Source organism: Cebus imitator, unplaced genomic scaffold (genome assembly GCF_001604975.1).
Source record: "Cebus imitator isolate Cc_AM_T3 unplaced genomic scaffold, Cebus_imitator-1.0 Scaffold117, whole genome shotgun sequence".
NCBI classification, from domain to species: Eukaryota; Metazoa; Chordata; class Mammalia; order Primates; family Cebidae; genus Cebus; species Cebus imitator.
This window is the reverse complement of record NW_016107432.1, coordinates 9,556,398-9,575,889: the sequence shown is the minus strand read 5'-3', so window position 1 is coordinate 9,575,889 and position 19,492 is coordinate 9,556,398. Positions and strand designations below refer to the sequence as shown.

The following is a 19,492-nucleotide window of genomic DNA, read 5'->3' as shown; positions in this document are numbered from 1 at the left end:
TTTTTGAGACAGAGCCTCACTTTGTTGCTCAGGTGGGGCACAATCATGGCTCACTGCAGCTTCGACCTCCATGGTCTCAGGTGATCCTCCCACTTCAGCTTCCCAGTAGCTGGGACCACCCACAGGCGAGTGGCACCTACACCTGGCTAGTTTTTGCATTTTTTGTAGAGATGGGATTTCACCAGGTTGCCCAAACTAGTCCTGAACTCCTGAGCTCAAGCCATCTGCTCACCTCAGCCTCCCAAAGTACTGGGATTACAGGTGTGAGCCACTGCGTCTAGCTGTAAGAGCCTGTTTCTTGAGGTATTACACATTACCTTTTCCAGATTTCATGTGTAGAAGCTCTTTATTGACTGATTACACAAAAGGGCAAGATCTTGTTCCAGAACTAAAGTTTAAGTTCATGCTGGGGAACAGCAGTGGTGAGTAGTTGTTTAATTAATGGGTTAGTGGGCTAAACATTGCTATTTACTACTACTTCATTCTGGCAACAGTAGTCCCTCTTTCAAAAGGAAAAACATTAAAAAAAAAAAATCCATCCAAAAGCTTCAGTGGCTAATTTATGATGTACCTACCTTTAATAGTTCCCACGATTTAAGATCCAATTCAGAAGTGACAACCAGTTAATTGAGTTTTTTCAAATCAGGTAGTACCATTAACATTTTATACTTTGTTTCAAAGGTCACATATTGATGTTCTCCCCCAGTTCAAGGCAGCGTGCATTATGTATGCCAAGGGTTATGTAACTACAGTTTCTGGAAATGGTAAACAGCTGAGACTAACCCTAAAAATAAATTCCTCTGGGATTTTTTTGTGTGCGAAAATCCATCTGCCCTCACTGCAGGTTCATCATTACAAAAATCACTATTTAGATCAAGCCAAGAGACAGAGAAGTCATCAGGATCTCTCGTTTCTGTCTCCTTCCTATAGCAGCTGTGCTTCCCCTCTCCAGCTCTCTGGTATGTACATATGCACACACATTCTTTATGCCAGAAGCTTCTCCAGTTTTTCACTACATAATGGAAAGTCTGAAGAAGGAAAGCTCATGTCTATCAGATGTTGATAGAGGAACCATAAAAGACTTTTATTTACTTATTTATATTTAGTTCCCACTCCTTCAATGATCCACAAAGTCATCTTCAGGCCTAAATCCCTTGTTATTATACCAATAGGTTGAGCATATTTGGATATTCCTAATTTTGGTTCCAAATAAACAGGCAGTATTTACCTAGCTTCAAAGTTTGGAGAAATTTTTTTCTGTAAACATTTTGATATTTTCCAAATATGGGGACAACTGAACTGGGGAAAGGACGTAGGACAGAAAACGCTTAGAAGTGATAAAAATTAATTTGGTGCTTCTGAACTGAAATTCAAATCTGAATACTATTTGTTGTATTATTAAATAAATGTCTATTACTAGCTAGACTATTGTAGCTTTTATATTTTCATCTAATTATAGTACATGAAGATGGCAACGAAATTTACTATTAGAAACTATGAATTTTAACTAAGTCATGCATAAGATTATAGAAATGTTGCTTATCAAACAGTACCAAAGGACACTTTTGCATAAACTAGATAACTGCTAGGGCCTACACCCTTCCCCTTTTCAATCAGGACTATCACACCCTCCCCCTTCTCAATCAAGGGACTGTCAGGGATCATCAGAGTAACAGAAAACCTAAAGCTTCCAGCCTCCAAAAAGAGTTGACAACCAGGCACAGTGACTCACAACAGTAATCCCAGAACTTTGGGAGGCTGAGGCTAGTGGATCATTTGAACCCAGGAGTTCAAGACCAGCTTGGGCAACATAATGAGACCCTGTCTCTACCAAAGGAAAAAAAATACATAAATTAGCCAGGCGTGGTGGTACACACCAATAGTCCCAGCTACTACAAAGGCTGAGGTGAGAGGATTGCTTGAACCCAGGAGGTCAAGGCTGCAGTGATCAGTGAACACACTGCTGCACTGCAGCTGGATGACACAGGGAGACTCTGTCTAAAAAAAACAAAACAAAAACAAAAAAACATAAAACAAGTTCACAAGCAGGTGCGGTGGCTCATGCCTATAATCCTAGCACTTTGGGAGGCTGAGGCAGGAGGATTGCTTGAGGTCAAGAGTTCAAGACCAGCCTAGGCAACATAGCAAGACCACATCTCTATAAAAATTTATATATATAAAATACACAGTTCATATAAAATAGACCATGAAATATAACTTATTCTGACTGGTCAAGCCTTCCTCTGCCCAGTCACAGATACACTTGAATAATTCACAAAAAGCAGCTTATAAATAAAACCCGTAACCATTCTTAATATACACTTCACCTTGATTTCTCTGCCTTGAGAATTCACCTCTGTAGAAGATTAAGCATGAAATCAATCATGTTATAGTTAAAATGTCCAATTGCACTTAAGACTTTTTCACTGTCTATAACACAAGTTTGTTGTTGTTGTTGTTCTGAGATGGAGTTTCGCTCATCTTGGCTCACCACAACCTCCATGTCCCAGGTTCAAGTGATTCTCCTGCCTCAGCCTCCAGAGTAGCTGGTATGACAGGCATCCACCACCGTGCCCGGCCAACACAAGCTGTTTTTTATTTTTTGAGACAGAGTCTTGCTTTGTCACCAGGTGCCAGGCTGGAGTGCAGTGGCACAAGCTCGGCTCACTGCAACCTCCACCTCCTGGGTTCAAACAATGCTTCTGCCTCGGCCTCCCAAGTAGCTGGGACTACAGGTGTGCACCACCACGCCCAGCTAATTTTTGTATTTTTTAGTAGAGACGTGGTTTCACCATGTTGGCCAGGATGGTCTCTATCTCTTGACCTCATGATCTGCCCGCCTCAGCCTCACTAAGTGCTGGGATTACAGGCCTGAGCCACCACGCCCGGCCTATTTTTATTTTTTTTGAGACCGGGTCTCGCTCTGTCATCAGGTCAGAGTGCAGTGGCGTGATCTCAGCTCACTGCAACCTCCACCTCCCAGGTTTAAGCGATTCTCCTGCCCTCCCAAGTAGCTGGGACTACAGGTGTGCGCCACCACGCCCAGCTAATTTTTGTATTTTTAGTAGAGACAAGGTTTCACTATGTTGGCCAGGATGGTCTCTATCTTTTGACCTTGTGATCCACCCGCCTCGGCCTCTCAAAGTGCTGGGATTACAGGCATGAGCCACCATGCCTGGCCACAAGTTTTTAAGTTGTTCAAATTCCTCTCTTGGTGAGACTTATGTGTAAAAGGAATACTAATGGGTAAGTTTAGCTCAACCTCCGGAATAAGAATTCATCTAAGTCTTCTAATTCACTTGTAAGAAGCAAGGAAGCAAATTTTAAATCACTGAGTATTGACTTTTTATTATTAGTCACTGTTCATAATTTGTTTCAACCAAAAGACAATACACACAGCAGAATTCTAATGCATCCCATGTAAATGTTTACATCCATTTTATTCCTCACTCGCCTCTAAGACTTATCATTTAATTTTAAATTCTTTTTTACATCTCAAAAATATGTCTGCAATAATTAGAGCTTCATTAGCTGTCCCACTTGGAAACAGCTTTTTAATATTTTTACAGTAAAGAAGATGTGATGGGCATAATGAAAATGTAACTTACAACACTATGAAAGAAAAGGGACTTTAGAGGAACACAGTGGGAGTTCATAAAGCAAAGAGTTCAGAAGCTCCTTCCCATGGGGCTTCCAAATAAAAAATGAAAACAAAACACACAAAGCACAACCGCAAGTTCTTTGAGGAAAAAAAAAACAAAAACAAAAAACCAACTCCAATGTTCCATCTTGAAGCCAGAATCAGTCTCTTGGAAGTTTGTAAAGCAACTGTGCAAGCTGCTTCTGCATTTCCTTCTGTTAAAGTGTTCCAGGTTTTGGAACCCTGTCGATGGGACCCACTCACTGCTATTGCTTGAAAAAGTTATTCACTTCCATTTCTACAAGCAGCCCCACTCTCCCAAGCCAAAGCTGGTCAAAAGTTAAACTTCAGGACTTCCTGTGCAATTCTCCCTTCAATGATCCTCCCCATTCCCAATCATGAATACACAGACATGTAAAACCACTCTCCCAACCACAAAGTTCGTGAACACCCACTTTTTCCTCTCTAGCTTTCTCAGTTTAGGACACTGTGGTTAAAATACATTCTCTGGAAAAAAATATACACATTCAAACTCCTTTCCTCTATTTCTCACGACCCAAATATTTTCCAATGCAGAAGATAATGAAGTTGAACCTCAAAAGCAGTACTCCCTAACTTCCAATCTCTTCTAGGACATTTAAAAAAAAAAAAAAAAGGGAAGCATGTTATATAAACCATTAGTGTCAGACAGTTTTAAAAGTCTATTTTCATATATGAATGGGACAAACAAGGAGTACGAATCACACCTTTAAACTAGCAAGAGGAAAAGAATCCCCTCCCAAATGTTACACTGAGGAATGTTTCTTTAAATGAGAAAGACCTTAAAATTAACAGCTGATCACTATACAGAGCCTAAAACTTCCATGACTGTCCAAACCACCTCAAGGTAACAGCACCAAAGCACTGTAAGAGAAGCTTCTCGGGGAGAACACCCTTCCTACAGTTTTTTGAGATTACTTAGATGAATAAATTCTCCTTTAGGATTCCCCGGGATGGGGCAGAGACTAAAATAAAATTGACTCTTGAAGAGGGAAATAATGAGGTACAAGTGCATGTCAAAGTGTCGAAGTAAGTGTGTGAGGGCTTACTGCTTATCACCCCAGGGTTAGCAAAACAGCCTTGCAAATTGCTCTTTCCTCACAATGCCTCTGAAGTTGTAAATCCATCCAAATTTGTTCCCTCTTGAGTGGTTATACTTGGGAAAGGAATTACTGAAATGTGCAAGTATTCACAGAAATTGAAAAATGTCTCCTTTTAGCTGCAAGGCCAAGTGAGAGGAAAACTAATTCTGATCCTAGAAACTAAGGCACACTGAAGCTTTCAAAGATCCAATCATTTGAAACAGTCTTCACAACCATCAGTATCCTAGGCAGTTATTTGGCTGCTAGTCCTTCTTGTGTTCCGATTCTGAAATCAATTCACATTCTACGCAGCACCCTTTGTGTTAAGGCCATGATATTTTACTCCTAGACAAAGCTATGAATGATCATAAACTCTCCCTCAAAACTATGATCACCCAAGGAAATGCTCTGTCAGCAGAGTAGACCCTTCCCAGCTCCATTATCTGACACTGTCTTATAGCATGGTCTTTAACAGATTTCCTCAGAGATTCAACCCACTTCAAATTAAAAAAACCTGAGCTGGTTAGCTACAAATATAAGAGAGAAAATAAAGCCTCTACACAAAGAGGAATGTTAAGACAAATTCTATTCAAGAAATCCACCAACATTATGTTAATCCTATCATGTTTCACAGCATTAAGTATCCATCCAATGAAATCAGTCTGCAAAGAAACCCTTAAAGGCTATTTTTCATTGCACAGGCAGAGCAGTTGTTTGAAATATGCACTAGTCCACACTTACGTTACTGAAAACTATGCAGGAAATAATATCCTGTTCTTGACTTGATCAACCATTTACCCAGTGGAGTAAGTTTTAGCAGATCTTGCTCATACATACTAGTAAGACCAGAAACTTTCCCCTGTGGAGCCTTTAGTTCAACTCCAGTCTGTCAAATGTTAGGAATAGTCCAGCATCTGATACAGAGCTGGATTTGACAAGACACTGAAGATTTTAAGTAAAGGCTTGGTGAAATGAAGGGGAAAAAATGGATATTTGTTTCCAGGTTTAAGATTGAAGCCATAGTAGTCATTAATTATACTGTATTCAATACAGTAACAATTACAAACATTGTAAGAGCAAGGTGGGCCTCACTTTTTTCTTCTTCAGTATATAAGACATGGCGCCTGACTACTTGAACGTACATAGTACATTCAACATGTACCACAGAGAGTCACCTCTACTTCATTCCAGCAACTCAATTTCAAAGTTTGATAACACATAGGTCCTTTCTAAAAAGCACTTGGCACTCTCACTAGTTTAAAAAGCTAAAGTCTTTGATGTGGATATTCATGAGATTTGTCTCTTAAAAGAGACCAATTTCCTCAGAGTGAGGAAAGACTGTTCCTACCCTATGGTGTCCCTAAGACTTCCTCTGACACGGGGGCAAGGAAGCTACAAGGCTTCACTCCAACACCATAAAGTACAATATAGGAAAGATTTCTTTAACCGTGTGGTCTTTATTTCAGTGCCAGTGTTACAGATACAACACAAATGTTCCAGTTAGAAGGAATTCAAATGGAATGCCAAGGTCCAAGCCAGGCTCAGGAAATAAAAAGGGAGGTTTGGAGTAATAGATAAGATGACTCCAATATGCTCCAAGATGAGTTTGATACTCCCTCTTCCTAAGGGCAAAGGTACTTTTGATACAGAGTCTGATCTTTAAAACTGGTGAACTACTCTTTCCACCCATTACCGTATTTCAGACAGGCAAGTTATGGGCTTAGGAGCACTTTAAAATTTGTGGTGGGAATAGGGTCATTAATAACTATGAATATATCTTTTAGAAGGTGACCATTTTGCACTTTAAGGGGAATCAATTTTGAAAATCATGGAGACTATTCATGACTACAGCTAAAGAATGGAGAGAAAGGGGAGCTGGAAGAGCCTTGGAAGTTTCTATTACAAATAGAGCACCATATCCTTCGTGCCAAATCTCAACAAAATCTCTTTTTAACTCCATCTGTCCAGTGTTTACAAATAAACTCACAAGGTCTGACCAGCTTTTGATAACAAACATACATACATGTGTTTGTCTGTGTGTATACAGCAATGCACAGAAAAGGCTACCAGGAGCCTAATGCCTCTTTCAAACATTGGGGGAACCAGTAGAAAAAGGCAGGGCTCCCTAATGTCCATTGTTACATTTCCATTCCAAATGCCAGATGTGAAAAGCGCCTGAAGATGGTAACCCAGCTAGTGAGGAATAAATACCCCACCTTGCCCAGTCCACAGAGAAACAACAGTAGAAAGAAGGGGCAACTCTTTGCTGCAGAGACAAAGTGAGTGTTTTTTCGCCATGGATTGCAGTCCTCTCCTCTAGACCAGCTGCTTATTTCCTCAGGGGCCCAGGGAATGTTGATTCTGGCTGTAAATGTGGGAGAGATGGAGAAGTGCGGAAAAAGGAGAGGAAGAGGAAGAGTGCAAAGTAGCCTCCAGAAGCAGCCGGCCTCAACAATGGAGGAGAGGACATTAGTCTTTAACAATGCTTCAAGGTCAGCAGTAACTTTAGGAAAATCCTCCTCAGCAGTTCTCTTCAGCTCCTCATGCCCATGGTACAGTTGGGGGGGACTTGCCAGCAATCACAACCTCCTTCCCAGAGTTCCTTTGATTGAGTGGGATAAGAATGAAAATGGTGCCAAACCCTCATTGCCAGGACTGAGGGGGAAAGTTGTTCACCTCTGCTAGATCTTGCATCGCTGAGCCCTTGTGATTATATGTGAGCTTGATCCGCATTCGCAGCTGTTGCTGTAAGAGGAAAAGAGAAATGCAAATTATATATTGAAATAAAATCTCCAGAATCTGTCCAGTCCACAAATAAGACTTTTAATCTTAGAGGTCAAAACTTACTTTAAAGCAAAACTATTAAGAATGACACACAGGCAAACAACAACAAAAAACACCCAGTACTTTAGGCTTCAGCCAAGAAGCTAACAACGTCATGGCCCCAAGCAGAGAAAGTGCATCTCCAGAACATGTGGTTGGCTTTAATCCTTGAACTGCATTAAAAGGACAGAACCCTTTGGGAGCATTNTTTTTTTTTTTTTTTGACATAGTTTTGCTCTTATTGTCCAGGCTGGAGTGCAGTGACACGATCTCGGCTCATTGCAACCTCCACCTCTGGCTTCAAGCGAGTGTCCTGCCTCAGCCTCCTGAGTAGCTGGGATTATAGGCACCTGCCACCACACCCGGCTGATTTTTGCATTTTTAGTAGAGACGGGGTTTCACCATGTTGACCAGGCTGGTCTCAAACTCCTGACCTCATGATCTACCTGCCTTGGCCTCCCAAACTGCTGGGATTACAGGTGTGAGCCACCATACCATGGAGCATTTTCCTAGTAACATTTGCTGAGTCCTTTTCAAAAAGATTCAAACCTTGTATTGCAGTCTCTTACAAAATGAGGTGAACGTATACTCATCATATGCTCTACATTCAGATATACTGTTGCTCTGTCTGAAAACCTACAGTAAATGTGAATATAAACTTTTGTTCCTAAGGCATAAAATTTGTTAAAAATTAGTTAACTCACAGGTAACAGCAGTAGTTTTAAGATAACTCAATTAGGTACCTTTTACTTGATGTGGCAGATTTCAAATACAAATGCACTAAGAAATTTTTTTATTCTCTGTATGAGATGGCCAAAGGAATTTGTGCTTGTACTATAGAGGCAGATGCTCAAAATATAGCAAATAGCAGAGGAAAGGCAAGTGTTACAAGAGGAGGAAAGCATACTGGTATTTACGAGCAACTAGTAGTGCTTTGTTAAAGAAATGTTCTGAACCATTTTCCAAAACTCTTTGAAAACCAACTGATTACCATTAAGGTGAGTTTTTTTTTTTTTTTTGGAAGATATAATAAAATATTGCTAAATTTCAGTTTCTAAGGCTATTTTTCATTTGGCTGCTTCATTTAAAATGCCTCCACTTTTGCTATTCATACTTAATAACTGCAGCAGTAAATATAGATATTTGGTTTCAACAAATGCTCTTACCTCAGATTTCAACTTGTATATAAATTAAAATGTCTAAGCTTCTCCCATGCCCCCCAAAACTAGACCTTTAATCTAGCTTTTTTTGAAGCTGCATTTTAATAAGATGCCACTAAACCACCTGATGTCTTTGGGGTCCATTTGTTATTTACAAAAGGTCAAGAAAGATCAGGCATTTTCATTGATCTCTAACTACAAGTCAGAAAAATCTAAAGAAACAAAGCAGAAATTTATTTCAGGAAATATGCTTACACTTCAGCTCAGATATTGGCTACAAATGTGCTACTCACCTTCTGAGGGTTCAGAACTTTAATGACTTGTGTGATGGTCCCCGTGTTAAATGCTGGGACAATGCTGCTGCTAGGAGACAAAAGCTGCAGCTGGAATGTCTAGAGGGGAACAAAGGGCACTCTTCAGAAAAAGAAACACGCAATGCTAGGTCAGAGATATCAAAAAACATTTAGACACCCAGATGTCAAGTAAGATTTCACTACTAAGTTTTGCCTACCACTTGTTTTCTAACATCAGGAATTCATAGCACGTGAGCTGACTCACTGTGTGGTATTTATAAAAACCCACTGTTCAGTTCTTGGATCATGACAACCAGCAATAAACCACACTCTCTGGCAGAAGGAATTTTAGCCTACCTCTTTTCAAAAGCTGACCAATTCTTGTTCTGGCAACTTCACTTAATAGTAACTGATCAAGTATGCAAGTAAAATATAGGTGCTTGACTTAAAAAACAGCCCTAAAGAAACCAAAAGAAAAGCTTTCCAAAAATAGCAAACCAACATACTGGTCAGCAACTATAAGCTTCTGTGCTTTTTTGTGTGATTGGATGACTAGGGCCCACAGACTTGAACTTTTGTTTTTTAAAGCCTGCATAATCTAGAATGTCTCAAGGCCTTCTCTCCACATGACAAAGAGGTAAAAGAAAGACTTCCAGAACCAGCCCATACAGCAAAAGACCTAGATAAGCCAAACACCATAATTTGTTGAATGCTGGTAGGGTTTATTTGCTTGTTTATAGAAACAAGAGACGAAAGTGCTATAAAGAACAGGCTAGGTAAACCATACTGTACTATGTAGCTATTCTATAAACTAGAATTTGGAAATCTTTGCTAAAAGTAGATTAGACTTCTAAAATATTTAAGAGTGAGAGAAATACACTAGTCTTTTCTAGGGCCAAAAGTTACAAGAGTGAGATTCACTCTCAGTGCATAGATATATTACACTGGGGGTCTGGGTGTGGTAATCCTAGCACTTTGGGAGGCTGAGGCAGGCAGATCACCTGAGATCAGGAGTTCTAGACTAGTCTGGCCAACATGGTGAAATCTCATTTCTACTAAAAATACAAAAAATTAGCCACGAGTGGGGGTGCATGCCTGTAATTCTAGCTACTCAGGAGGCTGAGGCAAGAGATTTGCTTCAACTCAGGAGGCAGAGGTTGCAGTGAGCCAAGATCACACCACTGCACTCCAGCCTGGGCAACAGAGTGAGACTCCATTTCAAAAAAGAAGAAAAAAAATGTGTGTGTGTGTGTGTGTGTGTGTGTGTGTGGTCTTATCCATAATTCTACTGCCACATTAAATTATGTTAAGCTAAAATATTATTCATTACTACTATATTTCATTAAATGTAAGATACCATCAATTGTAATTCACACCATTATTTTATGTACCACTGAGATAGAAAACATGCAGCCTATTAGACTATGACAAGATATCAGTTTTAAAATTTACCCCACAGGGCTCGGTGGCTCACACCTGTAATCCCAGCAGTTTGGGAGGCCAAGGTGGGCAAATCACCTGAGGTCAGGAGTTGAAGACCAGCCTGACCAACATGGAGAAACCCAATCTCTACTAAAAACGCAAAATTAGCCAGGCGTGGTGGCACATCCTGTAATCCCATCTACTCAGGAGGCTGTGGCAGGAGAATCGCTTGAACCCAGGAGGCAGAGGCTGGGGTGAACAGATATCACACCATTGCACTCCAGCCTGGGCAAGAAGAGCAAAACTCTGTCTTAAAAAAAAAATAAGTAAAATAAAATGTACCCCAATTTCAGAAACATTAAAACACAAAAATAATATGTAGAACCTATAAAATATGACATTTTAAAGTTGAAAATACATCATCATGCTGCACTGTACAGTACACCACCAAAAACAAGGCCTTTAATAGCAGAGGTGATAAGTCGCTAGAGCAGCAGCCTAGAGTAACAAGTATAAAACCTAAGTTGCAGAAACTAAACATACCGAGCACTGAACAGATGAAAAGTGCTTCAAACAGTGCCTAATTCAAAAAATTTAATTATTCCTTTAAGCAACCTTAGGAAGTAGCTATCATTATCATCATCCCTCTTTGCAAATGAAGACCCTGACGCATAGAGACTAAGTGACTTCCTTCATATCATACAACTAGTATTGAAATCCAAATAGAGTGGCTCTAGAGTTCATTAGTGGTCTATTACCACTTAACACTACAGCTCCCTTTTTTTTTTTCTTTTTTTAACGACAGGGTCTCATTCTATCACCCACGCTCAAGTGCAGTGGCATCATCTTGCTCACTGCAACCTCAACCTCCAGGGCTCAAGCGATTCCTCCACCTCAGCCTCCTGAGTAGCTGGAATCACAGGCATACACAATCGCGTCTGGCTAATTTTTTGTATTTTTGGTAGAACGGGGTTTCACCATATTGCCCAGGCTAGTCTCAAACTCCTGAGCTCAAGTGATCCACCAGCCTTGGCCTCCCAAATTACTGGAATTACAGGTGTGAGCCACCATGTCCAGCCAACTGCTTCTTTTTTTTTTTTTTTTTTGAGACGGAGTTTCACTCTTGTTACCCAGGCTGGAGTGCAATGGCGCGATCTTGGCTCACCACAACCTCCGCCTCCTGGGTTCAGGCAATTCTCCTGCCTCAGCCTCCTGAGTCGCTGGGATTACAGGCACGCACCACCATGCCCAGCTGATTTTTTGTATTTTTAGTAGAGACGGGGTTTCACCACGTTGACCAGGATGGTCTCGATCTCTTGATCTCGTGATCCACCCGCCTCGGCCTCCCAAAGTGCTGGGATTACAGGCGTGAGCCACCGCGCCCGGCCTACCAACTGCTTCTTAAACGTCTAAATTATTCTGGCTCCTACAAAGTGTAAGCAAAGAAGGCTGCATGAGAGTCAAGAGGATGAAGAAAAAATTTTAAAAAGATTGTAAAGTCAGCAGTACCCACAAATAAAGAAAACATACTCAATTTCCAAAAATGTGTTGTCTGAATGTCTAAATGCCATATTTCACATGCCACTGCCAAGATTAGGTTAGCTTAGTCTAAATCAGTGGTTGGCAAACTATGGCCCATTGGCCAAGAATGGCCCAACATCTGATTTTAGAAATAACATTTTACTGGAACAAACTATGTTCATTCATTTACATGTCATGTACAGCTATTTCTGCACCATAAGAGAAGTGAGTGGCAATAAAAACCAGATAGCAACCTAATACTATCTCATCTTTTTTAGAGAAACTACCCATTCCTCATTCTAAACTTTTCTTTATTCAGAACTTTTATTTACTATTTTTTGAAACAGAATCTCACTGCCACCCAGGCTGGAGTGCAGTGGCATAATCACAGCTCAATGCATCTTCAGCCTCCTGGGTTCAAGCGATTCTCCTGCTTCAGTCTCCCGAGTAGTTGGGATTACAGGCACCTGCCACCACACCCGGCTAATTTTTTTTGTACTTTTAGTAGAGACAGGAGCCGCATCACATTGGCCAAGTTCTCGAACTCCTAACCTCAAGTGATCCGCCTGCCTCAGCCTCCCAAAGTTGTGGAATTACAGTCGTGAGCCACTGCACCCAGACTCAAGACTTTTCATTACTCAAAAACAAACATAAATATCCTTTAACTAAAATTTGGTATAAACCAAACCTTCATTAACAAAAACAGTTACCATATCTATAATAAACTGGATGTTAATGAGGGAGGAATGTTTCTCTCACTTATATACCAAAAGACAAAAAATTTCAATTCTCAACTGGTGACTAGAAGATAATACAAAATAAACAAAGTTTCTCAATCTACTTTAATACTATGCCAGATTTTGTGGTTTTAGGTCTTTAAACTGTATTACTAAAGCCTAACCTATCCTCAATGCCCAGAATATTAACTGACCACCTTGCTCTCACTATTAGAATTGTTTTTCTTTATCCTACAATACTAACCATCAGAATACTTGTAACCTAGTAAAAATTATTCACTAAAAATGATATGCTTCAAAGAATCGCAAGTTACATTATTGTTAGAGTTAAATCTGCAAATTTAATCTCTAAACATTAAAACATATCCTTTACCAAACACATGAAAAAAAAAAAATCAGCCAATCTTTAATCAAAGGAAAAAGGTAAAGAAGACATTGTAGTACCTTTGGTACTGCAGCTTGGAAAACAAAGTCCGTCATATCTAGCTCTGTGCTGTTGGAGGCCTGTATCGTTATCACTGTTACACTGGGGTTGGTATTTGACCGTTCAAAGGTGAATTCTATCTTCAAGCCATTCTTACTGTATGCTGTGATGGAGGGGATGCCTGAGAAAGTACAGGAAGATAAGTCTTATTGTAGTCAGCCTAATGCTTGCAGAATTATTACTTTTCTTAATAACCACCTCTATTACTCAGTGCTCCATGTAATGATGGTAACAACAGTCATCGTACCTGCAGCAATATCATTGAAGAGAGGCTGTGATGAAAGCCCATCCAACAAGAAGGGGGGCTGGGATATCTGCGGGACTGAGGCAGGGGCAGGGGCAGCAGCTGGAGCACCTAAAGGAAATATTCCAATGGAAAGTCAACCTTAGACAGCATGACAAAGTTTATTAAGAAATTATAGGGAAAATTACTCTGATTTCAGGTTAACAACAGATTCCTTAAACAAGATGCAAAAAAGCATAGACCACAAAGAGGAAGAACTAAACATTCAAGTACTTTAAAATAAGCAACTTCTGTTCATTAAAAAAAATACTGTAAGAGAAAGTATAGCCTAAGCAAAACATGGCAAGACCCTGTCTCTACAAAAAAAAAAAAAAAAAAAAAAAAAAAAATTAGCCAGGCATGGTGGCATTCACCTATAGTCCCAGCTACTTGAGAGACTGTGGTGGGAGGATCACCAAAGCCTAGAAAGTTGAGGTTACAATGAGCTGTGATTGCACCACTGTACTCCAGTCTGGGAGACAGAGTGCGACCCTGTCGGAAAAAAAAAAAAAATGTAAAGAGAGCCCACAGACAGGAGAAAAGGTTTGCTACACAGTAATGAATAGAAAAGTATCCAAATGATAACTGTCATCTATAAATCCATAAGAAACAGCTAACCCAACTTAAAAGTGTCAAGATACATAAACAAGCAAGTCAAAGAAGAGGAAACCTGAATGAAAAGGGAATCTTATAAAAAGATGCGCAATTTTACCAGTAATGATAGAACTGGAATTTAAAATTATAGCAATATACTACTTCATGTCTATCAGAACGATGAAAATTTCAATGTCTGATAATTCCAGATGTTGGCAAGAACATGGAACAACAGGAATTTTTAAACTCCACTGTAGGAATATAAACTAGGTACAACCAATCTAGAGAGTAATCTGGCAACAGCTGGGTTGAACATCAGTATATCCTTAAACTGAGGTTTCTCAATTTTGAAAGCAATGGCTTTTAGGCTTCCTAATTCTTTGTTGTAGGGGGCTGCCTTGTTTATTGCAGGATATCATCCCTGGGCTTTTACGCATTACATGGCAGTATCCTCCCGGTTGTGACAACCAGAAATATCTTCAGACACTGCCAACCTCTGGAAGGCAAAATCTTCCCCAGTTGAGAACCATTACCCTTCTTAGAGATACTTTTAGTTAATCTTTGCATGTGTACACTGGGAGATACATCCAAAAGCATTCACAGCAGGAATACTTCTAATGGTGAAATACTCGAAACAATCAAAATGTCGGCCATCTTGATAATGAATAAGTAAACTGCATTATGTTGAAAAACTAAAATACTACACATGTGCAACAGTAAAAAGTGAATTAACCAGAAATACACTTAACATGGATATTTCATAATTCATTCTCACAATTACAATATTTAGCAAAAAAAGGTGCCAAAAAAAAAAAACCAACACATTAAGTTGGATACCATGTCTAAAAAGGTAAAAACTGGCAAAACAATACTAAATACTGTATCAAGAAATGCACAGGAATGGCAAACAACAATGTTAAACATCACTTTAGGATAGACAGTAGTTACCTCTGGAATAAAAAAGAAATGGGATGAGAGGAAAATACACAGAGGACATCAACCCTCTTCATATTTTATTTTACAAACTAGGTAGATCAAAACATTCATTAAATTTTGTAGATGTTTTCTAGGCACGGTGGCTCATGCCTGTAATCCCAGCACTTTGGGAGGCCAAGGCAGGCAGATCACCTGAGGTCAGGAGTTTGAGACCAGCCTGGCCAACATGGTGAAACCCCGTCTCTACTAAGAATACAAAAATTAGCTGTACATGGTGGCGTGTGCCTGTAATCCCAGCTATTCAGGAGACTGAGACAGGAGAATCCCTTGAACCTAGGAGTGGAGGTTGCAGTGAGCTGAGATCTTGCCACTGCACTACAGCCTGGGCAACAGAGTAAGACTCCATCTCAAAATAAAAAAAAATTGTATATGTTAAATGCTGTAAAACAAAATTTTAACACACACACACACACACACACACACACACACACACACACACACGTGTATATATCCTGCAAGGGGTGGTACAAAATAGGGTGGGAAAAAGAAATAGATTACCATTTTTATTTAATCTTTCCAAACAAGAACAATTTGACAACCATACAATAGGAGATAATTCATAGAATAAGAGGGAAATCAATATTCTAAGAAAAACAATAAGAAAATTCAGCAAAATTAAAAGAATGTATTTTAAGCCAGGTGCAGTGGCTCACGCCTGTAATCCCAGCACTCTGGGAGACCGAGGTGGGAGGATCACTGGAGGTCCAGAGTTCAAGACCAGCCTGACCACAAGGAGAAACCACATCTCTACTAAAAATACAACATTAGCCATGTGTGGTGGTGCATGCCTGTAATCCCAGCTATTCAGGAAGCTGAGGTGGGAGAATCGCTTGAACCTGGGAGGCAGAGGTTACAGTAAGCCAAGATTGTGCCATTGCACTCCAGCCTGGATAACAAGAGCGAAACTCCATTTTTAAAAAAAAAAGTATTTTATACTTAAATAGACTTCAAATTACTTACGAAATTAACTGAAAATATGCCATTTAAAAAAGAATCAACACAATGAAATAATGGAAGGCTAGAATATCTTTTTTTTAATTTTTTTTAAGAGTATGACAGCAAAAGTGAAGGGAAAAAAGATACTAAAGAACACTAGAAAAGTAAATGGCAGGCACGTGTGGTGGCTCATGCCTGTAATCTGGCACTTTGGGAGGCCAAGGCAGGTGGATCACCTGAAGTCAGGAGTTAAGAGACTGGCCTGGCCAACATGGCGAAACCTTGTCTCTACCAAAAATACAAAACTTAGCTGGGCGTGGTGGCACTCGCCTATAGTCCCAGCCACTCAGGAGGCTAAGGCAGGAAAATTGCTTGAACCCAGGAGGCTGAGGTTGCAGTGAGCCAAGATCACGCCACTGAACTCCAGCCTGGGTGACAGAGCGAGACTCTGTTAAAAAATTAAAAAGTAAATAACACACTAAAAATTAGCAAAGAAAGCAGAAATACAGAGGCTAAGCAAAGCACAAGAAGCTAAAATAAATGCAAACACCATTTGTGTAGTCCAGCAGATTACCAATAAAGTAGACAAAGAAACATTCATATAGTTCTCCTAGTCTAAAAAATCTAATTGAGAAAATTTCTTCCAATTCGCATTTTTAAAACAATTTTAGAAATGTGGTCTCATGGAAAATCAGAGGCTACTCAACATACACAGAGGCAGCATATAAGTCCCCAACTCCCTCAAATTTTACCTTTTTTAAAAAAATACTGTAAAAGTATAGCAAGGTAGTTTAGGGGAACAACAGAAACTTATTGCTCCAAACCCTTTAAAATCACAGGCTAAATCTATTTCTGAATTTCTACTGACTTAATTTTCGACATAAATAGGGTGAAACTGTAATGATAAATTTAAAAATTTAGAATTCGAAATTTTGAAAATTAATGTAAAAAATGGAAAAACATCTTCAAAATACATTATGAATAAAGAAAGAAAACCTAGACTTTTTAACATTTTATCATCTTGCTTTAACATACAATACTAGGAAAATAAAAAAGAACGAAAGACAAGACTCCACAATAAATGAGTTAAGGATACAAGAACGTTCAGAAAGAAAACCCCTCTATAATACAGATATGTGGATAAATATTAAACATTCCCTGTGATCAAAAAATAATAGTGCCCCTCCCTGCTGGCCAAGCCTGGCAGAAGGGTGTACAAAATTCTAAAAATAATATTAAAATAAAATAGGACCAAATTTTCACCCACTAGGACTTTTAAAAATGATAATATACAATGTTTATGACAGAGAAACACACAAATTGAGGAAAAGGTAAATAATATTTACCAAGTGCCTACTATGTGTCATGTACTCAATAGGTCAATGGGCCTCACAAATAACCCTATGGAATAAGTATTAATCATCCTAATTTTAACCACATTCAGAAAGACTAAGTAACTTAGTCTAAGAAATTAATCTAAAATAAGAACAAATTGATGTAATATTTGTTGAAGCCACTAGGTAAGAAAAATCTAGGAACAAAAATACCCCATACTGGCCAGGGGCGGTAGCTCATGTCTGTAATCCCAGCACTTAGGGAAGCCAAGGTGAGCAGATCACTTGAGGTCAGGAGTTCAAGATCAGCCTGCCCAACATGGTGAAACCCCATCTCTACTTAAAAAAATACAAAAATTGGCCGGGCGCGGTGGCTCACGCCTGTAATCCCAGCACTTTGGGAGGCTGAGGTGGGTGGATCACGAGGTCAAGAGATCGAGACCATCCTAGTCAACATGGTGAAACCCCGTCTCTACTAAAAATACAAAAAATCAGCTGGGCATGGTGGTGCGTGCCTGTAGTCCCAGCTACTCAGGAGGCTGAGGCAGGAGAATGGCCTGAACCCAGGAGGCAGAGGTTGCGGTGAGCCAAGATTGCGCCATTGCACTACAGCCTGGGTAACAAGAGCGAAACTCCGTCTTAAAAAAAAATAAAAAAATAAAAAAATTAGCTAGGTGTGGTAGCACACACCTGTAATCCCAGCTACTCGAGAGGCTGAGGTAGGAGAATCACTTGAACCCGGGAGATAGAGGCTGCCATGAGATGAGATCATGCCTCTACACTCCAGCCTGGGCAACAAAACAAGACTCCATTTAAAAAAAAAAAAAAACCAACTCAAAATACCCAATACTAAGGAACCGAGGAAACAATAGTGCAAACTTGTTGATAAAATATTAGTCATCTAAAATTATGATTATGAAGACTATATGCTAACATGGAAATACCAACATGTTAGGTGAAGTATATACTGTGGTTTAACTATGGGGTTGCTTTTTCTTTGCCAGTCATCCAGTATAGCTTTGGCATTTGAAGATTTCAAATTGATCATCTGTAAATAATTCAACAGTACATGACAAGTAACATTTTGAAATTTTGTTAAGGCACAGACATAAATCCTATACTCTGTGGCTGTTCTGTATTAGGAGAAAAAAAAAAATCAGCCTGTGGGAACGAGCTTAGCTGACCATCCAATTTCTTATCCTATGTCTATTTTTTACTCAAGGTCATGTATGCTTTAACGCTACATTATCCTTTTAAAGATGGCAAAACCCCATCTCTACTAAAAATACAAAAAATTAGCTGGGCGTGACGGCATGCCCCTGTAATTCCAGCTACTCAGGAGGCTGAGGCAGAAGACTCGCTTGAATCTGGGAGGCAGAGAGTGAAGTTAGCTAAGATCGTGCCACTGCACTCCAGCCTGGGCAACAGAGTAAGGCTACCTCAAAAATGAAAAAAAAAGACGACATTTTAACGTTTCAGCTATACTTGACACTGTAATTTAGAAGTTGTAGGCCAGGCGTGGTGGCCCACACCTGTAATCTCAGCACTTTCAGAGGTCAAGCCGGATCAGGAGTTCAAGATCAGCATGGCCAAGATGGTATAACCCCATTTCTACTAAAACTATAAAAACTAGCCAGACACAGTGGCAGGCACCTGTAATTCCAGCTACTTGGGAGTCTGAGGCAGGAGAATCACCTGAACCCAGGCAGCGGAGGTTGTACTGAGCCAAGATTGTGTCACTGCACGCCAGTCTGGGTGACAGAGTGAGACTTCATCTCAAAAAAAAAAAAAAAAAAAAAAAAAAACTGTATTGGACTCAGGTTTATCATACTACTGAACACGTCAATTACAAATGACTGGTATATATGAAGAGAAGAAAAAAATATCCCCAAATGAAATGTTTGAATATTATGAGCAACTATTCCTTCAGTTGCTTTAATTACACAAAGTGTAGAAAGGAAGGAAGATAAAAGGTAGGTAGTAGGTTAACATCCCTCCACAAATGCTCACAGCTATTGAAAACTAACCATGGTCACTGGGCGCGGTGGCTCACGCCTGTAATCCCAGCACTTTGGGAGGCCGAGGCAGGTGGATCACGAGGTCAAGAGATCGAGACCATCCTGGTCAACATGGTGAAACCCCGTCTCT

The 19,492-nt window shown here is 39.8% G+C and overlaps 1 protein-coding gene across 2 annotated transcripts in view; it reads right to left on the bottom strand.

The window, feature by feature from the left end:
- Window positions 1-3,332: 3,332 nt before the first annotated feature.
- Window positions 3,333-19,492, bottom strand: part of AP1G1 (adaptor related protein complex 1 subunit gamma 1) — a 79,543-nt gene continuing 63,383 nt past the window's right edge. For both annotated transcript variants that reach the window (XM_017539170.2, XM_017539171.2), the window contains 4 exons: window positions 13,449-13,556; window positions 13,162-13,322; window positions 9,038-9,136; window positions 3,333-7,506 (listed from right to left, as the gene is read on the bottom strand). In XM_017539170.2, the coding sequence (XP_017394659.1) occupies window positions 7,405-7,506; window positions 9,038-9,136; window positions 13,162-13,322; window positions 13,449-13,556 (470 nt within the window). In that variant the 3' untranslated portion in view covers window positions 3,333-7,404. The remainder of the gene's footprint in view (window positions 7,507-9,037; window positions 9,137-13,161; window positions 13,323-13,448; window positions 13,557-19,492) is intronic.